Source organism: Caenorhabditis remanei, chromosome II (assembly GCF_010183535.1).
Source record: "Caenorhabditis remanei strain PX506 chromosome II, whole genome shotgun sequence".
NCBI lineage: Eukaryota > Metazoa > Nematoda > Chromadorea > Rhabditida > Rhabditidae > Caenorhabditis > Caenorhabditis remanei.
In genome coordinates this window covers 15,032,478-15,058,453 of record NC_071329.1, presented here as the reverse complement: position 1 = coordinate 15,058,453, position 25,976 = coordinate 15,032,478, and the positions used below count along the sequence as shown (strand labels likewise).

At 37.4% G+C, this 25,976-nt stretch overlaps 9 protein-coding genes across 9 annotated transcripts; 7 read left to right on the top strand and 2 right to left on the bottom strand.

Annotated features, from left to right (window-relative positions):
- Positions 1–223: 223 nt before the first annotated feature.
- GCK72_007062 (uncharacterized protein) lies at positions 224–1,792 on the bottom strand (the record flags this gene model as incomplete). Its single annotated transcript, XM_003109910.2, has 6 exons — positions 224–360; positions 473–580; positions 626–997; positions 1,395–1,550; positions 1,597–1,686; positions 1,732–1,792. The coding sequence occupies 6 exons, from the start codon at positions 1,790–1,792 to the stop codon at positions 224–226; spliced, it is 924 nt and encodes a 307-aa protein (XP_003109958.2).
- A 1,095-nt stretch (positions 1,793–2,887) lies between these two features.
- On the top strand, positions 2,888–3,309 carry GCK72_007061 (uncharacterized protein; the record flags this gene model as incomplete). Its single annotated transcript, XM_003109791.1, has 3 exons — positions 2,888–2,967; positions 3,032–3,143; positions 3,190–3,309. 3 exons carry the CDS (start codon positions 2,888–2,890, stop codon positions 3,307–3,309), a joined length of 312 nt encoding a protein of 103 aa, XP_003109839.1.
- Positions 3,310–4,057: 748 nt separating this feature from the next.
- Positions 4,058–4,453, top strand: GCK72_007060 (uncharacterized protein; the record flags this gene model as incomplete). Its single annotated transcript, XM_053725962.1, has 3 exons — positions 4,058–4,158; positions 4,201–4,315; positions 4,364–4,453. 3 exons carry the CDS (start codon positions 4,058–4,060, stop codon positions 4,451–4,453), a joined length of 306 nt encoding a protein of 101 aa, XP_053590156.1.
- Positions 4,454–7,052: 2,599 nt separating this feature from the next.
- GCK72_007059 (uncharacterized protein) lies at positions 7,053–9,476 on the top strand (the record flags this gene model as incomplete). Its single annotated transcript, XM_053725961.1, has 3 exons — positions 7,053–7,298; positions 7,379–7,708; positions 9,114–9,476. 3 exons carry the CDS (start codon positions 7,053–7,055, stop codon positions 9,474–9,476), a joined length of 939 nt encoding a protein of 312 aa, XP_053590155.1.
- GCK72_007058 (uncharacterized protein) lies at positions 7,880–10,018 on the bottom strand (the record flags this gene model as incomplete). Its single annotated transcript, XM_053725960.1, has 3 exons — positions 7,880–8,014; positions 9,165–9,444; positions 9,876–10,018. 3 exons carry the CDS (start codon positions 10,016–10,018, stop codon positions 7,880–7,882), a joined length of 558 nt encoding a protein of 185 aa, XP_053590154.1.
- A 2,744-nt stretch (positions 10,019–12,762) lies between these two features.
- Positions 12,763–13,161, top strand: GCK72_007057 (uncharacterized protein; the record flags this gene model as incomplete). Its single annotated transcript, XM_003110195.1, has 1 exon — positions 12,763–13,161. One exon carries the CDS (start codon positions 12,763–12,765, stop codon positions 13,159–13,161), a length of 399 nt encoding a protein of 132 aa, XP_003110243.1.
- Positions 13,162–18,443: 5,282 nt separating this feature from the next.
- On the top strand, positions 18,444–18,853 carry GCK72_007056 (uncharacterized protein; the record flags this gene model as incomplete). Its single annotated transcript, XM_003109885.2, has 2 exons — positions 18,444–18,520; positions 18,628–18,853. 2 exons carry the CDS (start codon positions 18,444–18,446, stop codon positions 18,851–18,853), a joined length of 303 nt encoding a protein of 100 aa, XP_003109933.2.
- Positions 18,854–19,294: 441 nt separating this feature from the next.
- GCK72_007055 (uncharacterized protein) lies at positions 19,295–19,712 on the top strand (the record flags this gene model as incomplete). Its single annotated transcript, XM_053725959.1, has 2 exons — positions 19,295–19,378; positions 19,428–19,712. The coding sequence occupies 2 exons, from the start codon at positions 19,295–19,297 to the stop codon at positions 19,710–19,712; spliced, it is 369 nt and encodes a 122-aa protein (XP_053590153.1).
- A 2,159-nt stretch (positions 19,713–21,871) lies between these two features.
- On the top strand, positions 21,872–24,037 carry GCK72_007054 (uncharacterized protein; the record flags this gene model as incomplete). Its single annotated transcript, XM_053725958.1, has 3 exons — positions 21,872–22,117; positions 22,198–22,527; positions 23,675–24,037. 3 exons carry the CDS (start codon positions 21,872–21,874, stop codon positions 24,035–24,037), a joined length of 939 nt encoding a protein of 312 aa, XP_053590152.1.
- Between the last annotated feature and the right edge of the window lie 1,939 nt (positions 24,038–25,976).

Below are 25,976 nucleotides of genomic sequence, written 5' to 3'. Positions count from 1 at the left end.
CAAAGAGAAATTGCTTCATACCCAACAAACAATGGCGCTGCTTCCTCTGATCAGAATAGATACAAATCAGAACTGCCAGAGTCAAAATTCGTTTTCTGATTTTGGTGGAGTCCTGATTCATAGCAGTACTGATTAGAGGCTACACTGTCAGCAAGAATGAGACAACACGAAAAAAAACAAGGTAAGAATCAGGAAATAACAATTCAGGTAAAAGAAAAAAAACTCATGTTGATCGGTGATTTTCATTCGAAAATACAATTAATCCAGCAGCCAACTGTTCCTTTTGAATTTCGGTCATATATGCCAATTTCTCTTTCCATTGGTTCTTCCGGAAGTCTGAGAGCTTCTCCCATTTTTGACCTGAAAAAAAAACATAGTTTAGCCCCGGAATTCTGTTTATGTTGTTCTTTAAAGCTGAGGTTCAATATGTTTCTATGCCTAGTGGCACTTCTCAGTAACTTCTCATACTCACCTCGTTTTTCTCTTTGCATCTCCTGGAACTCCCTCTCATTCCGTATTTTGATGACTCGCTGGGGAATGACTTGAGGTCCATTTGGATTGAATAATAAGGTCGAAATGTCTGAAAGAAGGTTACATATCTAAATCACAAATGATTCTAAATTACCCAGTCCAAAAAGCGGCGTTCCAAATTTATCGACCTCTTTGTAGTTCTGGTTCCAGAAAGCCAACGCATCTTGGAATGGAGTGATTGGGTTTTCATTGATCCTCGGGTCCTGTTCATCTAGTGTCGATTCTTCGACTTGGAGAGAGTCATGATTGTCGCCTCCAATATCAAATGTGAATTGCTTTCCATCAAAATGGACATTACCAGTAAAAGTATAGTTCGTGAAGTCGGGAGCCGGGGGCATTTCCAGAGTAGCCAATGGAGTTTCGCACATTGAGAGAGTATTGGAAGAGGAAGGGGTTGATGTTTGGGTCATTGATGTTTCTGGGCTTTCTTGGGAAGTACGATAGCTCATTGTCAGGGATGAGGAATCTGAAATAGACAAAAAAGATTGTAAATGAGCATCAGGACAAACGAGGAGGTGTCTGAAGTTGCATTGAGCAGCCTATGTATTGAACTATCGGGCAAATAGAACTGACTAGGGAAGGCCTCTAGGTGACCCCTGGAGTTATAAAAATTGTGAGCTATATCATTGGAAAGCTGAGAAAACGCTGATTCCAAATACATATTTAGTTTTTGTCTTCTAGACCTCGTAATCAGAAAACGTTTACCTCGTTTTTCTTGATTACGAGGTCACGAGGGCAAAGACTTAACACATATTTGGAATCAGGGTTTTCTTAACTTGCCATGATATAGGTCACGTCCTATAATTCCGCAGTCATCTGGAGGCCTTCCCTAGCAAGAACTGACACACTTCTAATCAACTCACCATCAGACACTCTTTGTTTCTTGATTTCCGGGGATCTTCGTCTCCGAATTCTCTTCATTGGATTCGGCAACTTCCCTTTTAAATATAAAATCTCTTGATTCTTCTCTTCGAGTTGTGACCTCAAACCCAAAATTTCCTGCTCCTGCTGTTTGTTTTCTGAAAACTAATATTTTATGGAAAGAAAACAACTATCATAAAATACCCGTGGTCAGAGTATAAAGATGATTGTTTAGTTTTTTATTCCAATGATTCGTCTGCTCTAGTTGATGGCGAAGAGTGGTAATTGTTTCTTCTGGAAATCAGTGAATTAGATATATCAAATAGACAAGCTTCTTACCTTGACATTGGAACCAGTATGGGTTCAACATTGCTTGCTGGTCTTGTCCAGTAGTAACCATTTCTGTATCTGAAACAATAAAACAGGAAGTTATTTAATTGTGGCTAGAGGTACATAAATTATATAGTGAAAGAAAAGGACAGGTCTGAATACTTTATAGAAATAATCACGTAGGCAATTCGAGTATGATCAGCGACATGCAAATAGAAGGTAATCTTCTAGCCTTGAGCTACGTGATATTCCTGATTTATTTCTTCATCTGTCTACATTTATGTAGATCAAATGAACCTAAAATAACAGTGAAAAAATATAATGATATTATTCAATTATCTTGAAGACCCCTAGAGACATGTAGCACGAGGTTCTATAAGGCGGTGATTTTAGTGACATTTGAATAATTTCAAAGTTTTCAATTGACGAAAAAGAGAATGAGAAAATATGAGAATTTTAAAGAGACAGAGCTAGAAAAATTGTGAAAATTTAAAAAGTTCAGTCTTGAATGCAGTGGTTATTTTGAGACCTACCAGAGACCAGGGATCCGTCCTGGAAGATTAAAGAAAAAGACACTCGGCAAATTTAGCTACAGAGAGAGAGAGAGCATAAGAAAGAAACTATGAAAGTAACGACGTGAAAGACTTTTTGATACCATCGGATTCAGAAAAAATAGGAGATTCCAAACGTGTCGTCCGTTTCCAGATTGATCCACGTCATAAAAAAATACGGGCTTTTTTCTAAAAAGTGACGACGTCAAAGATTTTTTGATACCATCGGATTCAGAAAAAATAGGAGATTCCAAACGTGTCGTCCGTTTCCAGATTGATCCACGTCATAAAAAGATACGGGCTTTTTTCTAAAAAAATGACGACGTGAAAGACTCCTTCTTTCTCAAGTGAATTCTCAAAGAGCACCGCCCGTCTACATTTCGGGAGACATTAGGTAATGGGCAGGTTTGTCACCTGTCTCTTCCTACCTGTGCAAATTCAAATTAGAGGATTTCCGCTTCCGCTCTTTTGCCCTGTCTACATTTTCTTCTCTTTGATATTGAGTTATCTTGAAGCTTTAGAGGGAGGTTGTGATTATTCGTTCTTGCTTTATAATTCTTGTTCCTTTTTTGGTTTTAAAAAGATTAAAGTTTTATCCCCAAGAAGGTAAAATTATGAAAACAAAGCCAAATTACGAGTTTGAAAGAAAGAGAATAAGAAAACAAGTAACTGAGGCGACGGAGGTTTTGAAAAGGTTAGTTGTCTCATTTCCGATTTTTTCAGAGTAAGTTTATTCACCTAATCAAAGGCAATTCTAGGTCAATACGCTATCTTAAAGACGTGAAGCACATTGTGCCTCGTTCCATAATCTATGAGTGCGCAACGGAATACATCAAGTATCTGGAGAAATGTCTTCAGCCTAATGGACAGGTAACTATTTTCTTTTCTGTTGTTTCTAATCGAGATTTAGTTTCAGGTTGGGAACTTCCATGAGTTTGTCATGGTCAAAGTGTATGGTATAGAATGGAGGCAATCGAAACCACGATTAGATAAATACTACAGAGGCAGGGTCTCTTTGAGAGACGGGTACGCCTAACTATATTCTTGTTCCATGTCATTTATCAACTTGACACGAAATTTTTTCTATTGTATCCAAATATGTCGGTTCTAACTTGTGAATTTGATAATAAACAGGAAATATTTAAATTAGAGTGATTCTCATACTCCCGTTAAAAAAGGTGCAAATTTTGGCAACAAGGTCAGAACCAAGACTCCGTAGTTCTTTCTTTTCGTCACGCTTCTGACTTAAATCCGATACAAATTCGACCATCCAAAAAATGATTGCAGTGGTTGGAAGGTGCTAGACAGAAATAGCTGGGGTGAATATAATATTTTTTGTAGGAGTCTGTAATGTATACACTAAAATCAAACGTGGTAGAATCTAGTAGAATTTGAAAATATGAGTTGGCTATTGCTGAAACAGATACTACTGAATAAGAAGTTTCTGAATGCCACCATGACACCTAATCGTTAAAAGAAATACTAGTCCTATAACCTGAAATCAGGGATTTCAAATGAATAGATTTTGTAGTGGCAAAATCTGCAACTGCCACAAAACACAAATAATTTCAGGCGTAAAACCCCAACTTCAAGCAGAAGATTTGTATTAGTCTGTGATAAACCCAGCGTCATGCTCCGCGGACTTCTACATATCGCGTTTGCATCGCTTTCTTACTTTCATTCATTTTGTTGCTAACTGGAGATTTCGTTTTGTAGTCGCCCTTAGTTTTGGCTTTTCGTATATTTCTTATTTTTCTAAATGTACTACCGTGTTTATTCGAGGAATGGATTTAACTGAAGAAGAGAGATTAAGAAGAAGAAGAAGATCTGAGATTCAAAGAAATTATGTGGAGAGATTATCAGGTGGTATAATGGCTTTGAAAATGTGAGTTTGGTTTGGGTTTTTCAGAAAAAAATTCAACTTCAGGTCAATACCGTATCTCAGGGATATTGAAAAACCAATTCCTCAATACAAAGTTATTCGTCTCGCTATAAAATACATTCGATATTTGAACTCGATGCTGAATTCTGATGAACACGTAGTTGGTTTCAATTTCCTTTGTCCAAATATAAATTGATTTATATTATAGCCGGACAACTTCAACGATGTGGTTATGGATGAGCTTTATCAACACAAATGCAGGGAGATTTGTGTTTGCAGCAGAGGTCGAACTAATTAAGGTTTGTTGAAGTGTAATTATTGAAATCCATGAATTATTCCAAAATTGAAAAAAAACTTAAATAAAATCTTCGTCCTGCTTCTGATAGATTGTAGTAGGTCATCGTCACCCACGTAAGTCCTTAATCCTATACATTTCTAACAATTTTTTTGTCGGATGAAAAGTGCAGAAATCGTTATTTGAGATAGAAATAACCGCTGAAACTACAAACTGAGTGTGAGGGCTCAAAGCACACATTTTCGAGGAAATGAGCGGGTATTTATAACCTTTTTAGGTGTCTAGTAATAGGACTTTAGTTTTGGAGTACTGTAGATTTTCTATGATTTCTGATCAGCCAGGATATACAGACATAATATTCGAATAGGCGGATGGATAGGTTTTCAATTAATTAAGAAATCGATATACCCAGATCATTTAACAGTAACCATTTCAGTAATTTTCTTATCCATCGGTCACCTTTTCAGTAATTCGCTCTTTCGGCTAATTTTAAGCCTTCCAGGGCTATGAGAAAAGTCAAAAGACCTAATTGATATAAGATAAATTGATGATTTTTCTATTTTTTTGTGAAAATCACAGAAATTTGAGAGTATTTTATTGTATTTCTGTGAAAATAATTTAATTTATTCACGTTTTACCTATTTTCTATTGAAATATTTATCATTATTTGAGCAATTTTCATGCGGTAAAGTCACTTTTTTTTCTAAATTTCTGGTTTTACTGATTGTTCGCCGAAATTATTGATATTTCAGAGTTTATTTATTATTTTTCAGTGAATTTTTTTTTTCAGTTTTTCGGTTTTTTCGGTAAACTCAAAGGATCGTAAATCCACGAGACTGAAGGGTCTCGAGAAGACTTCTCGATAAATGTCATGCGCCTTTAATGCCCACCGTAATCCTCAGCGGCGCCGGCGCCAATTTTTTTCACTTTTCTCTCTAGCTCAAGCGGATTTTTGTCATTCTTCCCAGTTTTTGGAATTTTTCTTCACTTTTTTTCGATGAAAAATCCGTTTTGAAGTTTTTTCTTCCACATTTAATCATTTTGAACCAATTTCCTATCCTAAACACTAGAATTCAGCTTTTGACGGCGTTGATCGCATAGTTTTCACGGAAAACTGCTCTGATATTAGCGAATTCTCATTCGGAATAGGTTTTCTGCTTCTCGGACACCAAATTATCGTATTTCGAGCACATTTTCTTTTCGAATCGCTCAAATTTTTCAATTTTCGGTTCAATCACTCGGAAAAGTTGCGTTTTTCAAACATTTTTTCGCTGAAAATCGGATATTTAATTCAAATTTTGTGGTTTTCCATGGAATTCGCAAGGATTGGCTTTCTCGAGGCCTTAGGACGTTCGGACATCTAATTTAGCTGAAGATTTTGCCGAAAATTGACAAAAATCTGTATTTTTCGGTGTTTGAAAGCGGGAATTTGGTTTTTTCTCCAATTTTCTGCCTCAATTTCTCAAATTCGTCATTTTTTGTTGACAGATCGTTAGTTTCATCTGATTTTCGTACAAATTTTTAATTGGGCTGTCGGAAAATTGCGTTTCGGTATTTTTTGCTTTTCGGATGCTAAAAGTGACCATTTTCGAGCTTATTTTGGGTTTCGAACACTAAAATTCACACATTTTCGTTTTCAAACCACTAGAAGTTGTTGTTTGGTTACCATTTATTGCGTTGGTGCCGTTTTCCTATAAATTTCATGCCAAAAAAACCAAATTATCGTATTTCGAGCACATTTTCTTATCGAATCGCTTGAATTTTTCAATTTTCGGTGTACTCACTCGGAAAATTAGCGTTTTTCAAGCATTTCATCTCTGAAAAACGAAATTTTGATTCAAATTTCGTCGTTTTCGGCGTAATTCGCAAGGATTGGATTTCTCGAGACCTTAGGACGTTCACACATCTATTTTAGGTGAAAATTATGCCGAAAATTGGTAAAATTCTGTATTTTGCGTTGTTGAGAAGCCGAAATTTGAGCTTACATCTTAGTTTTGTGTCAGAATCCTTCAAAATTTTATCCGCGAAAACTCTTCTGAAATACTCATTTTCTATCCTGACAGCACAGTTTTAAAGATATTTTGCCACGAAGTTAACAACTCTATTTATTTCGGTGAAAATCATTCCATTTATTAACTTTTCACTATATTAGCAAGTTATTAGCGGTTAAATCTCCTTATTTCTTTAATATCTGATTACACTAACTTTCGGCTGAAATTATTGGTTTTTCAGAGTTCCCCTAATAATTTGAACATTTTAGAATTGACTTTTGATAATTTTTCATCTGAAAATCTGCAAAAACTAGACAAATCCATCTGAAATCATCATCTGAAAATGATGATTTCAGTTTTGCGCGGCAAATATAATGCAAAGTACGCAGTGTTCGCGTCGCGGAGTCTGCGTACCCCCAATTGTCATCCTCCGCCATTTCTCATCTATTTCTTGAGTTTCTCGTCTATTTTCAACACAAACATTACTAAATTCATCTAAAAATTGTAATTTTCATTGTTTTTCATGTCGTAATGTGCTTGGAATCGTAATTTTATCGTTTTTTTTTGAGTGAAAACTTCAAAACTCTATTTTTCCCAATTTTCAGAAAAGAATGGAACGATTTTTCCGACTCGGTAATATGGGCGGTGGTCTCGGACAATTCGGCGCGAGCCCACAGGACTCGAATCAAGTGGACACCTCCGAGACGGTGTACATCTCGTCGTTGGCGCTCCTGAAGATGCTCAAACACGGAAGAGCCGGAGTACCGATGGAGGTGATGGGTCTGATGCTTGGAGAGTTTGTCGACGACTACACTGTCAACGTCATCGACGTGTTCGCAATGCCACAATCCGGAACGGTGAGTTTTTGGAGTTTTCAGCGAAAATTTCAAGTTTTTCACTGAAAAAATGACGATTTTAATTATTGTTTTGCTTTCAGGGAGTCTCCGTCGAAGCCGTGGATCCAGTCTTCCAAGCGAAGATGCTCGACATGCTCAAGCAGACGGGTCGTCCCGAAATGGTCGTCGGATGGTACCATTCCCATCCTGGATTCGGTTGCTGGCTGTCTGGAGTCGATGTCAACACCCAGCAGTCGTTCGAAGCGCTCTCCGATCGTGCAGTCGCAGTCGTCGTGGACCCAATCCAGTCGGTGAAGGGAAAAGTGGTCATCGATGCGTTCCGGACCATCAACCCCCCGTCGATGGCACCCAATCAGGAGCCGCGCCAGACGACAAGCAATTTGGGACACTTGCAGAAGCCCAGCATACAGGTTTGTACAATAATCGGGTTTTTCAGCGGGAAAATTTTAAAAAAATCGTGTTGGAAGCGCTAGGAATCTTTCAATTTTTGTCAATTAGTTCGAAAATAGCTTCTTTTTTTTCCGCATTCAGGAGCCAAATTTAATCATTTTGGGATGATTTTCTATCTCAAACACTAGAATCTAGCTTTTGACGGCGTTGGTGGCATAGTTTTCACGCAAAACTGCTCTGATATTAGCACAATCCCATTCGGAATAGGTTTTCTGCTTCTCGGACACCAAATTATCGTATTTGGAGCACATTTTCTTATCGAATCGCTTAAATTTTTCAATTTTCGGTTTAATCACTCGGAGAATTTGCGCATTTTTATTCAAATTTCGTTGTTTCCGCGGGATTCGCAAGGATTGGCTTTTTCCAGACGTTAGGACGTTCAGACATCTAATTTAGTTGAAGATTATTCCGTAAATTAGAAAAATTCTGTATTTTACGATGTTTAAAAGCCGAAATTTAGATTTGCATCTCAATTTTGTGTCAGAATCCTTCAAATTTGTAGTTTTCCTTTGACAAGTCGTTAGTTTCATCTGATTGTCGTACAAATTGCAAAAAAAGGTTGTCTGAAAATCGGGATGATTGGACCGTTGTTCCGCTATTCTGAACCCGAAATTCGGTGTTTCCGTAGTATTTTTCATTTCAAATCAATCGGTGAGCTAGAAAAATGCCATTTCATAACGAATTTCTTCATAGATTTTGTTGCTTTCGGTGTTCATTGATCTGTTTCTTCACATAACAAAAGCAAACGCTGTTTTCCGCTTCTCCGATGCTAAATGGAAGATTTCGAGAAGATCTTCTATAACTATGCCTCAAATTTACCTTTTTCCGTTTTGAAATGCTTGAACTAGCGTGCCGAAGAAGTTTTTTCGCTCCAAGATTGTCGTTTTATCAGGTTTCGCCCAGATTTCATCTTTTCTGTATTTCACTCTTAATGAAAACGTTAGTTTGTTTAGCCAAAAGCAATTTTTGCTGCTCCGTTGCTGACAATGAACAGTTTCGAGCTTATTGTAGGTTTCTAGCACTCTAACTTGAAAATTTTTGTTTCGCAACGACTAGAAGTGTCATTTTGTTACTATTTGTTGCCTTGATGCCGTGTTTCCGTACAAATTTCATTATTTCTTGTCAAAATTGTAGTTTCTCGTAATTACATAGACTTCCCGCTTTGAATCTGCTCAAAATCCAAATTTTTCTGCTTGAAATGTCTGAAAATCGATGAATTGTGCTTCCAGCTTAAAAATCTTCTCATTTCCATCCGAAAACGCTTCCGAAATCCTGAAATTCTGTCAAATTCCCTAATTTACCGCTCAAAAATCGATATTTTAGCTGAAATTCACTCTAAACTATCTAATTTTCCCTTTATTTCAGGCACTGATCCATGGCCTCAACCGCCACTACTACTCGATTCCCATTGCGTACCGAACACACGATCTGGAGCAGAAGATGTTGTTGAATCTCAACAAATTGTCGTGGATGGACGCAGTGAGTGTGGAGAACTACACAAAGTGTGGCGAAGCGAACAAGGAGCATCTGAAGGCGATGTTGAAGCTGGCGAAGAACTACAAGAAGACGTTGGAGGACGAGAAGGACATGACGGATCAGGAGCTCGCGATCAAGAACGTCGGAAAAATGGATCCAAAGCGACACATCGCCGATGAAGTGAGCAAGATGCTCAACGACAACATTGTGCAGAGTCTCGCTGGAATGATGGCCACCACTTCGCTCCAATAACTCACTTTATTGATTTATTTTCTTTTCCCAATTTTCCATTTTGTGTATTTTTTGACCCCCCTCCCAGCACTCCCCCACTTTCGATAATCTCTCGATCCCCTTCTCCTTCATGAATACCGTCTGACTCTTTTATTTTCACCCCATTTTCGGTGACTCTTCAAGAATCTCGGCATTTCAGGTCTTTCTTAGGTACGGTCAGATTTCTAGATTCCAATCATTCATCGTCCTATTACGTGTAATACCAACCCGACCCCATATCCCAATTCTTGTGTACGTGTCTCTCTTTCTTATTTGAATTGTATTGCTATTTGTATTCTTTTTCTCTTTCACAATTCACGAAATCGTGAATAAATTTAAAACAATTTTAGTCCATTTGAAATTTTATTCTAGTCCATCAACATCGGATTCGGTCGAGTGCTCGTTGTGAGATGGGCGGCTTCCGTTGTAGTTGGACCGTCGTAGCATTGTCTGGAAAGTGACAATGAGGCGACACGCCTTATCAGTGGAGCGCACTTTCTCTCATCGCAAGTGCGCTTCGGCATGGTTTTAGGCATGTAGGCTTGCAGGCCCTTTAAGGCATGTAGGCCCTTTAAGGCATGTAGGCTTGTAGGCATGGTTTTAAGGCTGCTCAGACGTTTTACGGTCACAACGCAAGGCTCGTTTTCAGGCTGTTTTCAGGAGTTTCAGGCTAGTCAGGCAAAATTTTAGGCATTTCAGGCAATTTTTTAATAAAGATTTTAAGTGAATTTGGGCTTTTAGGCATGTTCAGGCTGATTCAGGCGTTTTAGGCATTTCAGGAATTTCAGGCCCATCCAAATTACAGACCTATTTTTCAAAAGTGACCCGATTTTCAAAAATATACTTATTTTTTGAGATATTTCAGCCGCTTCAGGCTTGTCAGAAATTTTAGGCATTTCAGGCTCATCCAAATTACAGACCTATTTTTCAAAACATTAATTTTTGCCAATTTTTAGACATTTTTGGCCTGTCAAGCCCATTCTCAGGTGTCACAACTCACAAAATTTGCGCAGTAGCTACATTCAAATCGAGGGGGTCACCACATTACACCGTAAACCAACAGAGGAGTCCCTCAAACATACCAGCCGCGCAGAGGGGGTCCCTCTCCATTAGTCAAATCGATACATTATTTATTTTTTCTTTCCTTTGACAAATCGTTAGTTTCATGTGATTGTCGTACAAATTGCAAAAAGAATGTCTGAAAATCGAGATGATGAGCTGAATCGTTGTTCCGCTATTCTTCGTCTCAAATCAATCGGAGCGCTAGAAAAATACCATTTCGTAGCGCATTTTTTCATAGATTTTGTTGCTTTCAGTGTTCATTGATCTGTTTCTTCACATAACAAACGCTGTTTTCCGCTTCTCCGATGCTAAAATGGAAGATTTCGAGAAGATTTTCTGTAACTATGTCTCAAGTTAATCTTTTTCCGTTTTGAAATGCTTAAACTAGCACAGGCTCCCGCACGCGAAATGCGCAAGCAAACTGTGTTTTTCTCTAGCACTCTCCACTCTCTCGCCACCAAGCCAAATTCTGATGCTTATTGGAACAACTTAGAGAGACCGTAACTCGCTAGAAAGCGTTTGTACAATAAAGTTGTCAACTGTGAAAATGAACCCCTATGTCTGATGTACGGCCCGTTCAAAAATTAGACCCTTGCAACAATTATTTCACTCGTTATGAACTCATAAAAACTGCCGGGTTTGACAGTGCGTCACAGCGTCCCCAGGGGTGTGCGGACAGGAAAATTTCGGAATTTCGGACACTAAAAAATGTCCGAGTTTCAAAATTTCGGAATTTCGGAATCTCGGAATTGTCCGAATTTCAAATTTTCGGACTTTCGGAATCTCGGACTATTCCGAATTTCGGATTTTCGGAATTTCGGAATTTCGGAATTGTCCGAATTTCGGATTTTCGGACTTTCGGAATGTCGGAATATTCCGAATTTCGGATTTTCGTCATTTTTTTTCAACAGATTGTCCCATTTACCCATATCGAATGCTGAAAACCGTTTTATTGTTAAAAAAACACTGCGAAAAGACGAAAATTAAAAAAAAAAACCGCCTGAAAACTGCAGAAAAAAATTTGCTCGATACCCGTCATGAAAAGTGCGCATGCGCCTTTAATACAGTACTTTCTCTTCCATTCCGAATTTTTTTCGGAACGTTCCGATCGGAATTCCATTCCGAAATTTTTTTTTCGGAATATTCCGATCGGAATTTCATTCCGAAATTTTTTTTTCGGAATATTCCGATCGGAATTTCATTCCGAAATTATTTTTTCGGAATATTCCGATCGGAATTCCGTTCCGAAAATGAGCCGATTTTCGGATTTTCGGAACGATTTTCGGACGCAGCGTCCCTGATTGTCAAAAAGAACCAATTTTTGAAGGGTATGTAGATTAAGTGTAGAGCTTCACTTTTTCATGAAACTTTCTTTTATTTCTCTGCTCTGAAAAGTTATACTCCTCCATCGAATCTACCAAACTCTGCACGAGACTACTGTTTTAGATTGCAACTGGCTAGTAAGCGTTTGTAGAAAAAAGTCATCAACTAAAAAAGTGAAGCTCTACACCTAATCTACATACCCTTCAAAAATTGGTTCTTTCTGACAATCAGGGACGCGGTGACGCACTGTCAAACCCGGCAGTTTTTATGAATTCATAACGAGTGAAATAATTGTTGCAACGGTCTAATTTTAAAACGGGCCGTAGATCAGACATAGGGGTTCATTTTCACAGTTGACAACTTTTTTTGCACAAACGCTTTCTAGCGAGTTACGGTCTCTCTAAGTTGTTCCACTGAGCAGTTAAATTTGGCGTGGTGGCGAGAGAGTGGAGAGTGCTAGAGAAAATCACAGTTTGCTTGCGCATTTCGCGTGCGGGAGGCTGTGTATCGTGGGGCGACTCTCCTTGTGTTATACCTTCCCAGAGGCAGTGGACGCGCGTTGATTGGCTGTACACACCCACTGCGCCACACTTCATTGATTGTTGACTAATGAGGCTCCGCCCACAAATACGCGACGCACGCTGCTGCGTCGTGGATGTGAAACAAAACATTATCCTCAACATCGCACGCAGTGTCTATTGCAAAAGTGCCCTGGAAGAGACGCATTTTCGAATTGATTGATTGCCGTGTCCCCCTAATATTAATATTACTTATTGTATCTCTGTTACTCAGTTTGAACGTGTATTCTTCATTTATCACTAATTTCTACATCTCCGTAAGCCATTCATGTTTGGTCTCATCGCGTAATGTTTTTTTTTCAGAAATGAAACTCGGCAAGCCGACTGATATACAAAAGACTCCATCTCGTGGTTGTCTTGGAATGATAGCCAGATTACTTCAGAGTTTAACGTCTGCTCGGAAGCCAAAGTCGTCCGTGACAAAACTTGAAGTAGAAGTATGGGATGAGTATCCACCCATTGATACTGCTTCTACAATTGCCGATGGTTTCAAATACGCAATTAGATTGGATAGGCTATGTGACCGTGCTATCCGCGATTTGGAAGATTGGGACTATTCATACATTACCAGTGATACACCAAAAACAGAATGGAATCGAGAAGAACCGAAGGAACGTTTTGATCGTTTAATGGAATCATCTTATGACGTTTATGATCTGATTGCTGAGAGAGAAGCTATTGCAAAAAACTCTAATATTGCTTGAGAACCAGCAATTGCTGAAGACGCAGCTATTCCTATCTGAATCCGACTTTCTCTCTGGTTTTTATTCTCATCTCTCATGCATTATTGACTTTCCAAATGGTATTTTCACGCGATCTGACATATATGTACGATAAATTTCATTTTGGAGTATCATTTATGTATATAAAGAAAAAATTTATTTTATTCCCACACAGCGAAAAAAGACTGCAAGCGAAATTTCTCAGCAGAGCGCAAACACCGCGCGCTACAGTAGTCAGAACATTTTTTAAATTAGTTTTTCAACTGAAAATTTTGATTTTATTTGAATTACAAACAATAAAGGAAGTAAATAGTAAAAATTGTCCATTACAGAAAACGAGAAAGGCAAAAATAACATTTCGGAAAAAAGAAAACTATTTTTGGAGCAAAAATACAAAAGTTTCCCATCCATCAGAAATTGAAGATCTATTTATTGCGGATTTTGTCAGCTTTATTTAATTTAGATGGAAACGTCAAGAAATAGAGAGCTGGATACAGTTTGAAGTCGAGAATTGGTCAAAAAATGTTCAGTGGAAAGTGGTGTTTACTTACTATTAGAAAAATTATCAAATGCAACACACAAATGACATGATATCATGGATTTTAGAAGAATAATAGTTTTTCTTGATTTATTCACCACATTGACCTTTATTGAAGTGATTTTTCCGACCTTGAGCTTTACGCTAAATGTTTTTTTAGAAACATACTTTAGACCTGCAAATTTCTGAAATTTTTCGTTTCATGAGGGGAGATCAAACATTTTCTTGTAGTTCTTTCTCGGAATTTGGGAGACTGTGCTGTACTCAAATTATTGAAACTGAATTCCATCGACTGTAAAGTTATCCGCTTAACCAGCTGCAAACAAACTCGTCTTTATCCCATTGTTATTCTTCATCAAATCATTTCCAGATGTTTTTATATCTGAAATTTCAATTGATTTTTTGAAATCTGGTGGAGCTCTAACTTACCGACTTGAAAGGTTCAGTTGCATTATCTTTAATTTTCCAAAGCAGTTCACAGATACGTTTGGTCGAACTTAAGTATTCATTGAAAAAATAAGTTTAGAAAAAACAAAAATAAAGAAATTGGATTTTAAAACTAGATGGGACTGAAAAACCATTATAACATTGAAGAATTAGAACTCTTTAAATGTTTAACTTTCTAATCTCTAAAACTACAGTAGCCTCATTTCCTAAATAATACTGTGTCTTCCAGACAAGAGTTTTTCCCAAAATAAAATTTCCCCATTCCTGATTGAATGCAAATATAAAAACTTACTTGGATCTGATTTTTCCTTCAAAAATTCTCGAACGAAGGCCAGTGAGTTATCTGAAATTAATCAAAAAATCGTTTCAAGTCAAACAATATATCTTGTTTCCTCGAAAGAAGAAAGAAGTTCAACTCAAAAAAGTTGAGAGAATGTTGACAAATTTGGAGCAACAGAGACCCCCCATTTGACTCGTTTTTCACTAGAATTCCCACTAGACAAAAAATTGTTTATAGTCTGGTTCCAGCTGTTCCACCTGAAAGTTCAACTTTTGAAATCAATTTTTAAGAAGAAAAAAAAAATTCAAATACTTTTAGTCATATCAAGATGAATCGTAGCAGATGTTCCACTGTAAGCTCCAATTCAACTTCATCTGTAGATCCCAAGGTTGACGACCTTCCTGCTCGTTCCATTTTGGACAGCAAACGATAAAATTGCAGTGAGAAGAAAAAAGATCGATAGAGTGGAAGGGATGTTTTCCACGGAACCCTACAGTTACAAAAGTCTCCGATTGTGTGTCGTGGCGTCGATGGACCGAAGAAGGACAGAGATCGGGACAGATGTCCAGTTGAAGGAAAAGCTGTGGAGTCTGAGCAGCGGCTGTCGTGAAAGAATGACGATTCAGAAGACAGTAGACAAATGTACTTTCGTTGAAGAGGTGTTGTGGCGTGAACTAGCATGGCCTAGCCTAGTGATCGCCTAACCCTGAGGTCACACGTGGCAAGAAGATCTGCCTATATAAGCCTAGAGAACTAATAGTTTTCGGTTATTCCTTATGTAAATAAATGGTTATTTATACTCCACTCTCCTGCCACCTAACGATATAACAATGACGAAGCAGAAATTGACTTTCCAGACTCGCTGGCTGGACAGAAGAAGATGTTGAAAAATTTAGAAAATGAAGAAGCGAATTTCTGCCAGTTTGACGTCGCGTGATACGTATTATGAAATTTTGGAAGGTTATGACAAATTAAAAAACGAAAAAGAAGAAAAAGAAGAAAAGAGAAGTACCGCCGCTGCGAGTCCACGGCTTGTCTAGCCAACGTCTTAAATGAGAAGCTGGCAGAAGATGATGCAATTTTTCGTTGCGAAACCTTTTTCTAAGAAAATGGTTTTCCAAGTTCATTTTCCACACGGAAAACGTTCATGGGTACGGCCTCAGATAAGGTTTTTGTTTGGATGGATTTTGTTGATACATGATAAAATCTAGAGACAGAAATATTACGCTGGATATCGGCAATGTCGTGCCTAGAACTGAATACATCAAATCCAGTGATCTCCTTATAATACTTCTTGGACAACCGGAAGAATCCGTCAGGTAAATTGAACCGAGCTTAGCAGTAAAACGTTTCCAAGTCTGTTAGTTGATATCTAATATTGAAATCTGCCGAATCATTCACATATTTGAAGAACATCTTCAAAAATGAATCGATGTTCAAGGATCCAACAATTTTTTAATAGCATTAATTGCTAGTCCAAATCTTTGGAGCTTCGTTTTTCTATCTGAAACACTTTCATAAAGAGCAAGACGTTTTCCAGCAGTTGGAGACTGTAACTTACAGTAGCGAGCATAAGTGAGTATACCTCCATACTTTCATGTGTATCTCAGCTGAAACAAGTCCGTTTTGCATAAACTTTTTTTTTCAAAGATAGCTGAAGTATCCAGTAAAATTGATATAAGTTTTTTGTTTAAAGTGATTAGCTGATTTTTAAGATTATCGATTTTTCCTGATCTTGATTTGAAAATCCGAAAAAAAACTTTTTATTTTTGAACTGGACCCTATGATTTTTTAAGTCAAAAATATTGAGTAACTTTTATAAAAACAAAATATGCTGTTAAAATGCTTTTGTGAATCTTCATCATCGTGCTACAGCTCCAGAAGTCCAAAGTAGTATGCTTGTCTAAATTGTCATAACTCATCGAAAAATGGTTCAAACTGGTTGAAAATTGCGGGAAAAGATGCGTAATATGTTTATCAACAATCTTCTATTTAAAAATAATAGATTTGAAAAAAAAATATTCGAATTTTTTTCACTCGAAAAATTTTGGTTTCCAACTTTTGCCCAATTTTTCATGTTTTTTGACTATAAAACAGTAACAATTTGCGAGTTTGTGTTGAATTTTACATGAAACATCAAATTTAGATTTTCATTTATTTAATTACAGCTGTTTCATAATCAAAAAACATGAAAAATTGGGCAAAAGTTGGAAACCAAAATTTTTCGAGTGAAAAAAATTCGAAAAACATTTTTCTCAAAATTATTATTTTTGAATTTAGGATTGTTGATTAACATATAACGCATCTTTTCCCGCAATTTTCAACCAATTTGACTTATTTTTCGATGAGTAATAACGATTTAACCAAGCATACCGATTTGGACTTCTGGAGCTGTAGCACGATGATGAAGATTCACAGAAACATTCAAACATTATTATTTGTTTTTATGAACGTTGCTCAACATTTCCAACTCAAAAAATCATAGGGTCCAGTTCAAAAATAAAAAGTTTTTTTCGGATTTTCAAATCAAGATCAGGAAAAATCGATAATCTTAAAAATCAGCTAATCACTTTAAACAAAAAACTTATATCAATTTTACTGGATACTTCAGCTATCTTGTAAAAAAAAGTTTATGCAAAACGGACTTGTTTCAGCTGAGATACATATGAAAGTATGGAGGTATACTCACTTATGCTCGCTACTGTACTTCTGTCTAATGCATCTTGAAAGGTGTTTAATGACTCTTCTTTCTTCTTCAACACTTTTTCTCGTCGTTTCGCTCCTTCATCATAAAAGTTTTCTGGTTTTCAAGATGCTGCAGTTGAAGAGTTTTTTCTGATATCTCAAATTTTATGATGTCCTTCTCCTATCCCAACTTCACTGTACTCTCCTTCCAGAAGTTTACTTCATCCATTGACATCGATATATCATTTCTTGTCATTGTCATGATTATGTTCTCGATAGTAGTCAAATCAGTTTTTTTGCTCGCTTCTATCAGAGAGTTCTCTACTTTTGATTTCGCCAGTTGTCTTTGAATACTTTTGTGACCATTTTCTTTGCAGGACTTCACCTTCTATTTGATGGGAGGCATTTCTGCTAGAAAAAATAATCTTTGAGAACCTTTAAAATGTTAACTTATCATTTTTCACATACTACACCATCTTTCAACTCAAAACTCTTATCAGTTAACACCAATCTGCGAATATCTTTTTTTCTGACCGACTCTCTGAATAAGTACCATTAACTTTTACAGATTGTTTTAGGCACCGCAACACACAGGGGAGGAGCGAGGGGGTCCATGAGTCATTGACATCAGGAAAACCGTATTTCCAGCACGAGTGTTAGTTTGTTTATTGTTTAAAAAAAATTATTATCAATTATTTTGTTTTAACTAATTAGTTGTCAATCACTAATTACTATTTCTTTAATTATTTCAAGTAAGTAACTGATAGTTCCAGAAATTTGAGACAATCTATAGCCTTTCGTAAAATGTTTAAGTGGGTTTTCAGCCCGAAAACGAAATTTTGAGACGCTCGATGCTGATACCGACTATGAAATAAGATTTAACGAGTCACACTGCGTGTTCCCGCAAAGTTTCAAAGTAAAATCCAATCCAGTTCTTTAGATATGGGCCATTCTTTTTGGCTTTCGGTTTTCGATCGATTTCGAACCTGTTTTATGCACATTTGATTCACCGATAAAAGTCAATATTGTCAGTTTCTTTAATTAAATGTCAAAAAATCTAAAATCTGCCAAGAAACTGGTTTCGAGGTTCCCTAGAATCAGTGCTTGAATATACCGCCATCGCGGACGAGGAAACTCAATTCGAGGCCACCTGTTGCACTAGCCCGGGCCGTTGGCAGTTGCTACATTCAAATTGATGGAGGGCCACCGCATTACACCCTAAACCAACAGAGGAGTTTTACATACTGTCCAGCCGCGCAGAGGGGTTCCCTCACTAGTAGCCAAATCGATACATTTATTCTTTTTCCCTTCCAAATGGAGCCCTTCAAATTAATGAATACTCCGTTTATAGTATTCCAAAAGATTATAAAACTGATGGATATGATTGACGTGTAAGTTATTAGTTATGGTCACAAACGTTTTTCTCACCCTGGTAATCAAATTCGTGCTGGGTAGTAGTTTTTGAATAATTTTTCGTAGAATAAATTGAAGAATTCAGGTTTGAACTTTCCCATACATCGAACCGATTGTTCGCCCGTATCAAATATTCAAGACGCCGAATCGAACCGATTTATCTGTTCAAAAAAGAAAAGCATCTAATGATTCGTGTGATTGAGAAAAATGATGAGAACTCGCAGTTCGCTATTTATCTGACATCGGAGAACGTGGAAAAGGATGTGCTGAGACAGTTGAGAATGGGAGAGACAGTCTTTGATGTTTGGTAGGTCAATGGTTTCGGTAGAGCAAAGAACTTTGTATTGTTGACTTACAGCAGGGACTTAGTTTGTTTTTTTAATTTGGGGCCCGAAAGTGGGAGAGTGTACAGTGTACAATCGAGTACATAACTTCACAAACAGACATAGTGAGAACATTAAATACACTCTCGACATGACCGAAATTTCGAAAAGAAAAAGTATTTCAGTGAGAAAAATGAGAAAAGCTTGAGGTGCTCTCTCCACAACGAACTGAAAGAGGAAGACTTTGATTTTCAATTAGTGCATCTCTTCAATTATGTGTCTGATCTTTTCCATAATAAGACTGTCACTGTCAGGATTCGACCATCTCATATTGAAACTTCTTCTTTTCTTTTTTCAAATCTCCAATTTGAAAATTGTCAATTAATTAAAGTTGCCAGTGGCAAATCTGATATATTGTCAAGTGACGGTATGTCACGAATACTGGAAATTTTTAAACCCACGATTGGGATCGCTTTGAAGTGTCATATCGAAGAAGGTTTTAGTCCGAGAAACGTAAGTTCAACCTTTCACTTTTTCATATTGTTTCCCTAATGTACTACAGATTCTGAATCTTCCACGGCTCTATATTGTCAAGGTTCGATGGCTCACTTTCGATGATCTACTGAATATGGAATGTGAGACGGCATTTTTGAAACATCATTCATTCACAGTGGAAGACGTCAAAAAGTTCATAAGCCATTGGATGGCTGGGAGTAATCCAAAACTGAAGCATCTTAGACTGAACCGTTTCAAAAAGGAGCCGAATTGGGAACACATTCTGGAAGGGATTGAATATGGAGTATGGGATGAGAAAGAAAAGAAGAAGGGACCAAGAAATTTCAAGTAAGATTTCAATTCTTAAACCTCATTCATATTAATTTTCAGAGAGCGTTTCATCTACAATATAAGACGGTTGAAATTTCAAAAGTTCAGAAAGTTGAAGAAAATTTTCAAAAATCCAAAATTTTTGGACCTCTCTAATTAATACTGAGCAGATTTATTAAAGTATAAAAAATGGACAGAAGAACGGGGGCAGATTTTCCAAGTTTAAAATTCTGGACCAACATTGAGGGGCAGATTTTCCAAGTTTGAAATTCTGGACAAAATTTGAAGATCTGAAAAAAAGAAAAATTTCACGTGAAGTTTATTTTGGAGCAGATTTTTCAATTTGAAAAATCTGGACAGAAAAAATAAATTTTGATATTTTTGCCGTGAGTTCCAACTCATCCGTTTTTCGTGGAAGTTGAAAACTGAAACTTTTGGATCGGGCGGTGTGTTGAGAAGCTGAAAAAATGTAAATCTTCTGCTTCTGAAATATAAAATATCTCATTCAACACCGAGCTGCAAATATTATTAATTTTTGAACAGAACCGAAACAGTAGCAACAAAATCTTTCAAAATTTACAGAACACTTGATTAGACTTCAAGTGTTTTGAGAATTCAGCATTTTCTTCTTCTTTTTCGTTTTTCAAAAAAATTAATAATATTTGCAGCTCGGTGTTGAATGAGATATTTTATATTTCAGAAGCAGAAGATTTACATTTTTTCAGCTTCTCAACACACCGCCCGATCCAAAAGTTTCAGTTTTCAACTTCCACGAAAAACGGATGAGTTGGAACTCACGGCAAAAATATCAAAATTTATTTTTTCTGTCCAGATTTTTCAAATTGAAAAATCTGCTCCAAAATAAACTTCACGTGAAATTTTTCTTTTTTTCAGATCTTCAAATTTTGTCCAGAATTTCAAACTTGGAAAATCTGCCCCTCAATGTTGGTCCAGAATTTTAAACTTGGAAAATCTGCCCCCGTTCTTCTGTCCATTTTTTATACTTTAATAAATCTGCTCAGTATTAATTAGAGAGGTCCAAAAAATTTTGCATTTTTGAAAATTTTCTTCAACTTTCTGAACTTTTGAAATTTCAACCGTCTTATATGAAAGAAATTGACTGCAAGAATGGTCTGGATTTCGAGAGAAAGAGTGATGGAATGATCGGGACAGTCATGCATCAACCTGGCTGGATTGATTTCTTCGTGTGGCACGATATGCAATTCTGATGATCTCTTCTTTTCTCTCCATCTCGCATGTTAAAATTTATTTTTCCTTTAATAAGAAGTCAAGTGCGCCCCAATGATGATATGAGAATAGCACTGAAAATTAGGAGACGCAGAGAAAGTTGTCTCTCTATTTTTTCATTAGGGCGCACTACTTCCCGAAGCTATATATTTGCTTGTAAAAATTATAATATAATAAGGAATAATGAATAATAAATGTTTTTTGTAACACCTGGTTGACAAAATTATGGAGCTACTGAAAATGTTTCTATTATATTTACCTACTTTCTAGAGTAAGTTCGTTGCATCGCTTTCAGCTCAAAATTGTTTTTTGATTTCTTTGAAAGCTGGAATTGGTTAAAATCGTTGATTTTTCCATTTTTCGGTGAAAATCTCAGGCATTTTGGAGTATTTTAGAATATTTTAGTGAAAATCATTCAATTTATTCACTTTTGTTCTATTTTCTATTTAAAAAATCATCATTTTAGCTAAGTTTTAGCGGTAAAATTACGTATAATCATTTTACAACTTCGATTTCTGGCTTCACTGACTTTTTACCGATATTATTGACTTTTTAGAGTTCCCCTATTATTTAAAATTTTGGATTTAAATAATTTTTAATAATTTTTCATCTGCAAATCTGCAAAAACTAGAATAATCCGAATTAATCCATCTGAAATCATCTAAAAATGTTGATTTTAGTTTTGCGCGGCAAATATAATGCAAAGTACGCAGTATTTGCGTCGCGGTGTTTGCGTACACCCCAATTGTCATCCTCCACCATTTCTCATCTATTTTTGAGTTTCTCGACTATTTTCAGCACTAAATTTACTAAATTCATCTAAAAATGGCAATTTTCATTGTTTTTCATGTCGTAATGTGCTTGGAATCGTAATTTTTTCGTTTTTTTTGAGTGAAAACTTCAAAACCTTTTTTTCCCAATTTTCAGAAAAGAATGGAACGATTCTTCCGACTCGGTAATATGGGCGGTGGTATCGGACAATTCGGCACGAGCCCACAGGACTCGAATCAAGTGGACACCTCCGAGACGGTGTACATCTCGTCGTTGGCGCTCCTGAAGATGCTCAAACACGGAAGAGCCGGAGTACCGATGGAGGTGATGGGTCTGATGCTTGGAGAGTTTGTCGACGACTACACTGTCAACGTCATCGACGTGTTCGCAATGCCACAGTCCGGAACGGTGAGTTTTTGGAGTTTTTAGTGAAAATTTCAAGTTTTTCACTGAAAAATGACGATTTTAATTATTGTTTTTGCTTTCAGGGAGTCTCCGTCGAAGCCGTGGATCCAGTCTTCCAAGCGAAGATGCTCGACATGCTTAAGCAGACGGGCCGCCCCGAAATGGTCGTCGGATGGTACCATTCCCATCCTGGATTCGGTTGCTGGCTGTCTGGAGTCGATGTCAACACCCAGCAGTCGTTCGAAGCGCTCTCCGATCGTGCAGTCGCAGTCGTCGTGGACCCAATCCAGTCGGTGAAGGGAAAAGTCGTCATCGATGCGTTCCGGACCATCAACCCCCCGTCGATGGCCCCCAATCAGGAGCCGCGCCAGACGACGAGCAATTTGGGACACTTGCAGAAGCCCAGCATACAGGTTTGTACAATAATCGGGCTTTTTCAGCGGGAAAATTGGAAAAATTCGTCGTTCACAGCGCTGAAATCGATATATTGAGCTAGGAATCTTTTAATTTTGCTAATTAGTTCGAAAATAACGTCTTTTCGCACTCAAGAGCCGACTTAAATCATTTTGGGCTGATTTTCTATCTCAAACACTGGAATCCAGCTTTTGACGGCGTTGATCGGATAGTTTCTTCCTAAAACTAGGTTTTCTGCTTCTCGGACACCAAGTTATCGTATTTTGAGCACATTTTCTGTTCGAATCGATTAAATTTTTCAATTTTCGGTTCACTCACTCGGAAAAGTTGCATTTTGCAAGCATTTTATTGCTGTAAACTGCAATTTTTGTTCAAATTTCGTCGTTTTCCGCTGAAGTCGCAAGGATTGGCATTCTCCAGATGTTAGAACGTTCGGACATCTAATTTACCTGAAGATTATGCCGAAAATTGGAAAAATTATTTATTTTACGATGTTTAGAAGCCAATATTTAGTTTTTTTTGCTCCAATTTTCTGGCTCAAGCTGAAAACAGTATTTCCGTAGTATTTTTTGTCTTAAATCTATCGGAATTCCATTTCGTAACGAATTTTTTCATAGATTTTGTTGCTTTCCGTGTTCATTTCTCTGTTTCTTCACATAACAAAAGCAAAAGCTGTTTTCCGCGTCTCCGACGCTAAAACGGAAGATTTCGAGAACATTTTCTATAACTATGTCTCAAATTTACCTTTTTCCGTTTTGAAATGGTTGAACTAGCGTTTCGAGCTTATAGTAGGTTTCTAACACTCTAATTCACAACTTTTCGTTTCGTAACGACTAGAAGTGTCATTTGGTTACTATTTGTTGCGTTGATGCCGTGTTTCCGTACAAATTTCATTATTTCTTGTCAAAATTGTAGTTTCTCGTAATTACATAGACTTCCCGCTTTGAATCCGCTCAAAATCCATATTTTTCTGCTAGAAATGTCTGAAAATCGATGAATTGCGCTTCCAGCTTAAAAATCTCCTCATTTCCATCCGAAAACGCTTCCGAAATCCTGAATTTCTGTCAAATTTCCTAGTTTTCCGCTCAAAAATCGATATTTTAGCTGAAATTCTCTCTAAACTCTCTAATTTTCTCTTCATTTCAGGCACTGATCCATGGCCTCAATCGTCACTACTACTCGATTCCCATTGCGTACCGAACACACGATCTGGAGCAGAAGATGTTGTTGAATCTCAACAAATTATCGTGGATGGACGCAGTGAGTGTGGAGAACTACACAAAGTGTGGCGAAGCGAACAAGGAGCATCTGAAGGCGATGTTGAAGCTGGCGAAGAACTACAAGAAGACGTTGGAGGACGAGAAGGACATGACGGATCAGGAGCTCGCGATCAAGAACGTCGGAAAAATGGATCCAAAGCGACACATCGCCGATGAAGTGAGCAAGATGCTCAACGACAACATTGTGCAGAGTCTCGCTGGAATGATGGCCACCACTTCGCTCCAATAACTCACTTTATTGATTTATTTTCTTTTCCCAATTTTTAATTTTGTGAATTTTTTGACCCCTCCTCCCAGCACTCCCCCACTTTCGATAATATCTCGATCCCCTTCTCCTTCATGAATACCGTCTGACTCTTTTATTGTCACACCATTTTCGGTGACTCTTCAAGAATCTTGGTATTTCAGGTCTTTCTTAGGTACGTTCAGATTTCTAGATTCCAATCATTCATCGTCCTATTACGTGTAATACCAACCCGACCCCATATCCCAATTCTTGTGTACGTGTCTCTCTTTCTTATTTGAATTGTATTGCTATTTGTATTCTTTTTCTCTTATACAATTCACGAAATCGTGAATAAATTTAAAACAATTTTAGTCCATTTGCTCAACAACTGCGGCAACAACATCACATTCATATCGACCGACGGCGTGTAGTCGTCAATCAGGAGGTACGGTACCTCTACAATCGGATTCGGTTGAGTGCTCATTGTCAGATGAACGGCCTCTCCTTATAGTTGGATACCGCGTGGATCGTCGTAGCGCCTTATCAGTGGAGCGCGCTTTCTCTCAATGCGACTGCGCTCCACCGAAATCTAAAAGAGCGCGACCACAACGCTTCGAAAACCGACCACAACGTTTTCGCCAAGCCACACCCCTTCTGATCTACCTAATCTGTCGATATTGAGTCCGAATGAACGCGGAGCACCTTTTTAGGCATGTAGGCTTGTAGTTAGGCCTATAGGCTTGTAGATCCTTTTAGGCCTGCAGTCTTGTAGGCATGTAGTTAAGCCTGTAGGCTTGTGGGTCCTTTCAAGCCTGTAGGCTTGTAGGTATGGTTTTTTAAGGCTGTTCAGACGTTTTACGGTCACAAGACTTAGGGTTTTCAGGTCATTTACAGGCGGTTTTCAGGAGTTTCAGGCAATTAAAAAAAATAATATTTTGAGTGAATTTAGGCAGTTTCAGATTTTTAGGCTAGTTTAGGCGTTTCAGGAATCTCAGGAATTTCAGGCCCAGCCCTATTTTTCAAAAATTACCCGTTTTTCAAAAAAAATTTGTTTTTTGAGAAATTTCAGTCGTTACAGGTTTGTCAGAAATTTTAGGCATTTTAGGTAAATTTTTTGTCAATTTTTAGGCATTTTTAGACCTGTCAGGCCCATTCTGAGGTTTCTCAACTCACAAACTTTATTGGTTCTACTACAAAAACATCTGTAAAACATAAAATATGGAACGATAAATTTTTTGAGAGCGAGTTGTTGAAAACTTGAGATGTAGAAAAAATTACATAAAATCTGCATTGAAAACAGAAAAAAACATGTGGAAAAGGGACATGAAAAACCATAACCGGTACAAAAAGACACAGATGAACCTACAGCACCGCTCAAAAAGTTACCAACTTTGGCTGATTTTAGTGGAAAATTATCAATTTTGACAGTGTATTTCGGTGTCATCTGATTGTCCGACTAATTTCATTTTGTATGGGTTGGAGATAGCAAAAATAGAACATCACTTTTGTAGTTGACCATTTTTTTGTAGGCACACTACCTTCAAAGTTACAGGCTGTCGAAATCATACCTCCCTGAGATCGAAAAATTTCAGTGCAATTTTGGAGCTGTTCACTTTGACAACCTGTAACTTTCATTGTAGTGCCCCTACAAAAAAATGGTCAACTACAAAAATGATGTCCTATTTTTGTTCTGTTCAGCCCATACATAATTTTTTGTACTCCAGGTTCGTATATTGGGCACTCAATTAAACCTTCTATTATTCTCAGTGCTGGAAACATGGCGCATTTCCATAACCCCAGGTTGTCCTCCAAGCAAGTTCAAGTCTTTCTATTGCACCTCCTGTTCATATTCCTTATAAATTTTCCATCCTCCCCTAACTCGTTTCTCAAGTAACACCCAACCAATGTTGTTACTTGCCGTGTCTCTCTTCATTCACTCATT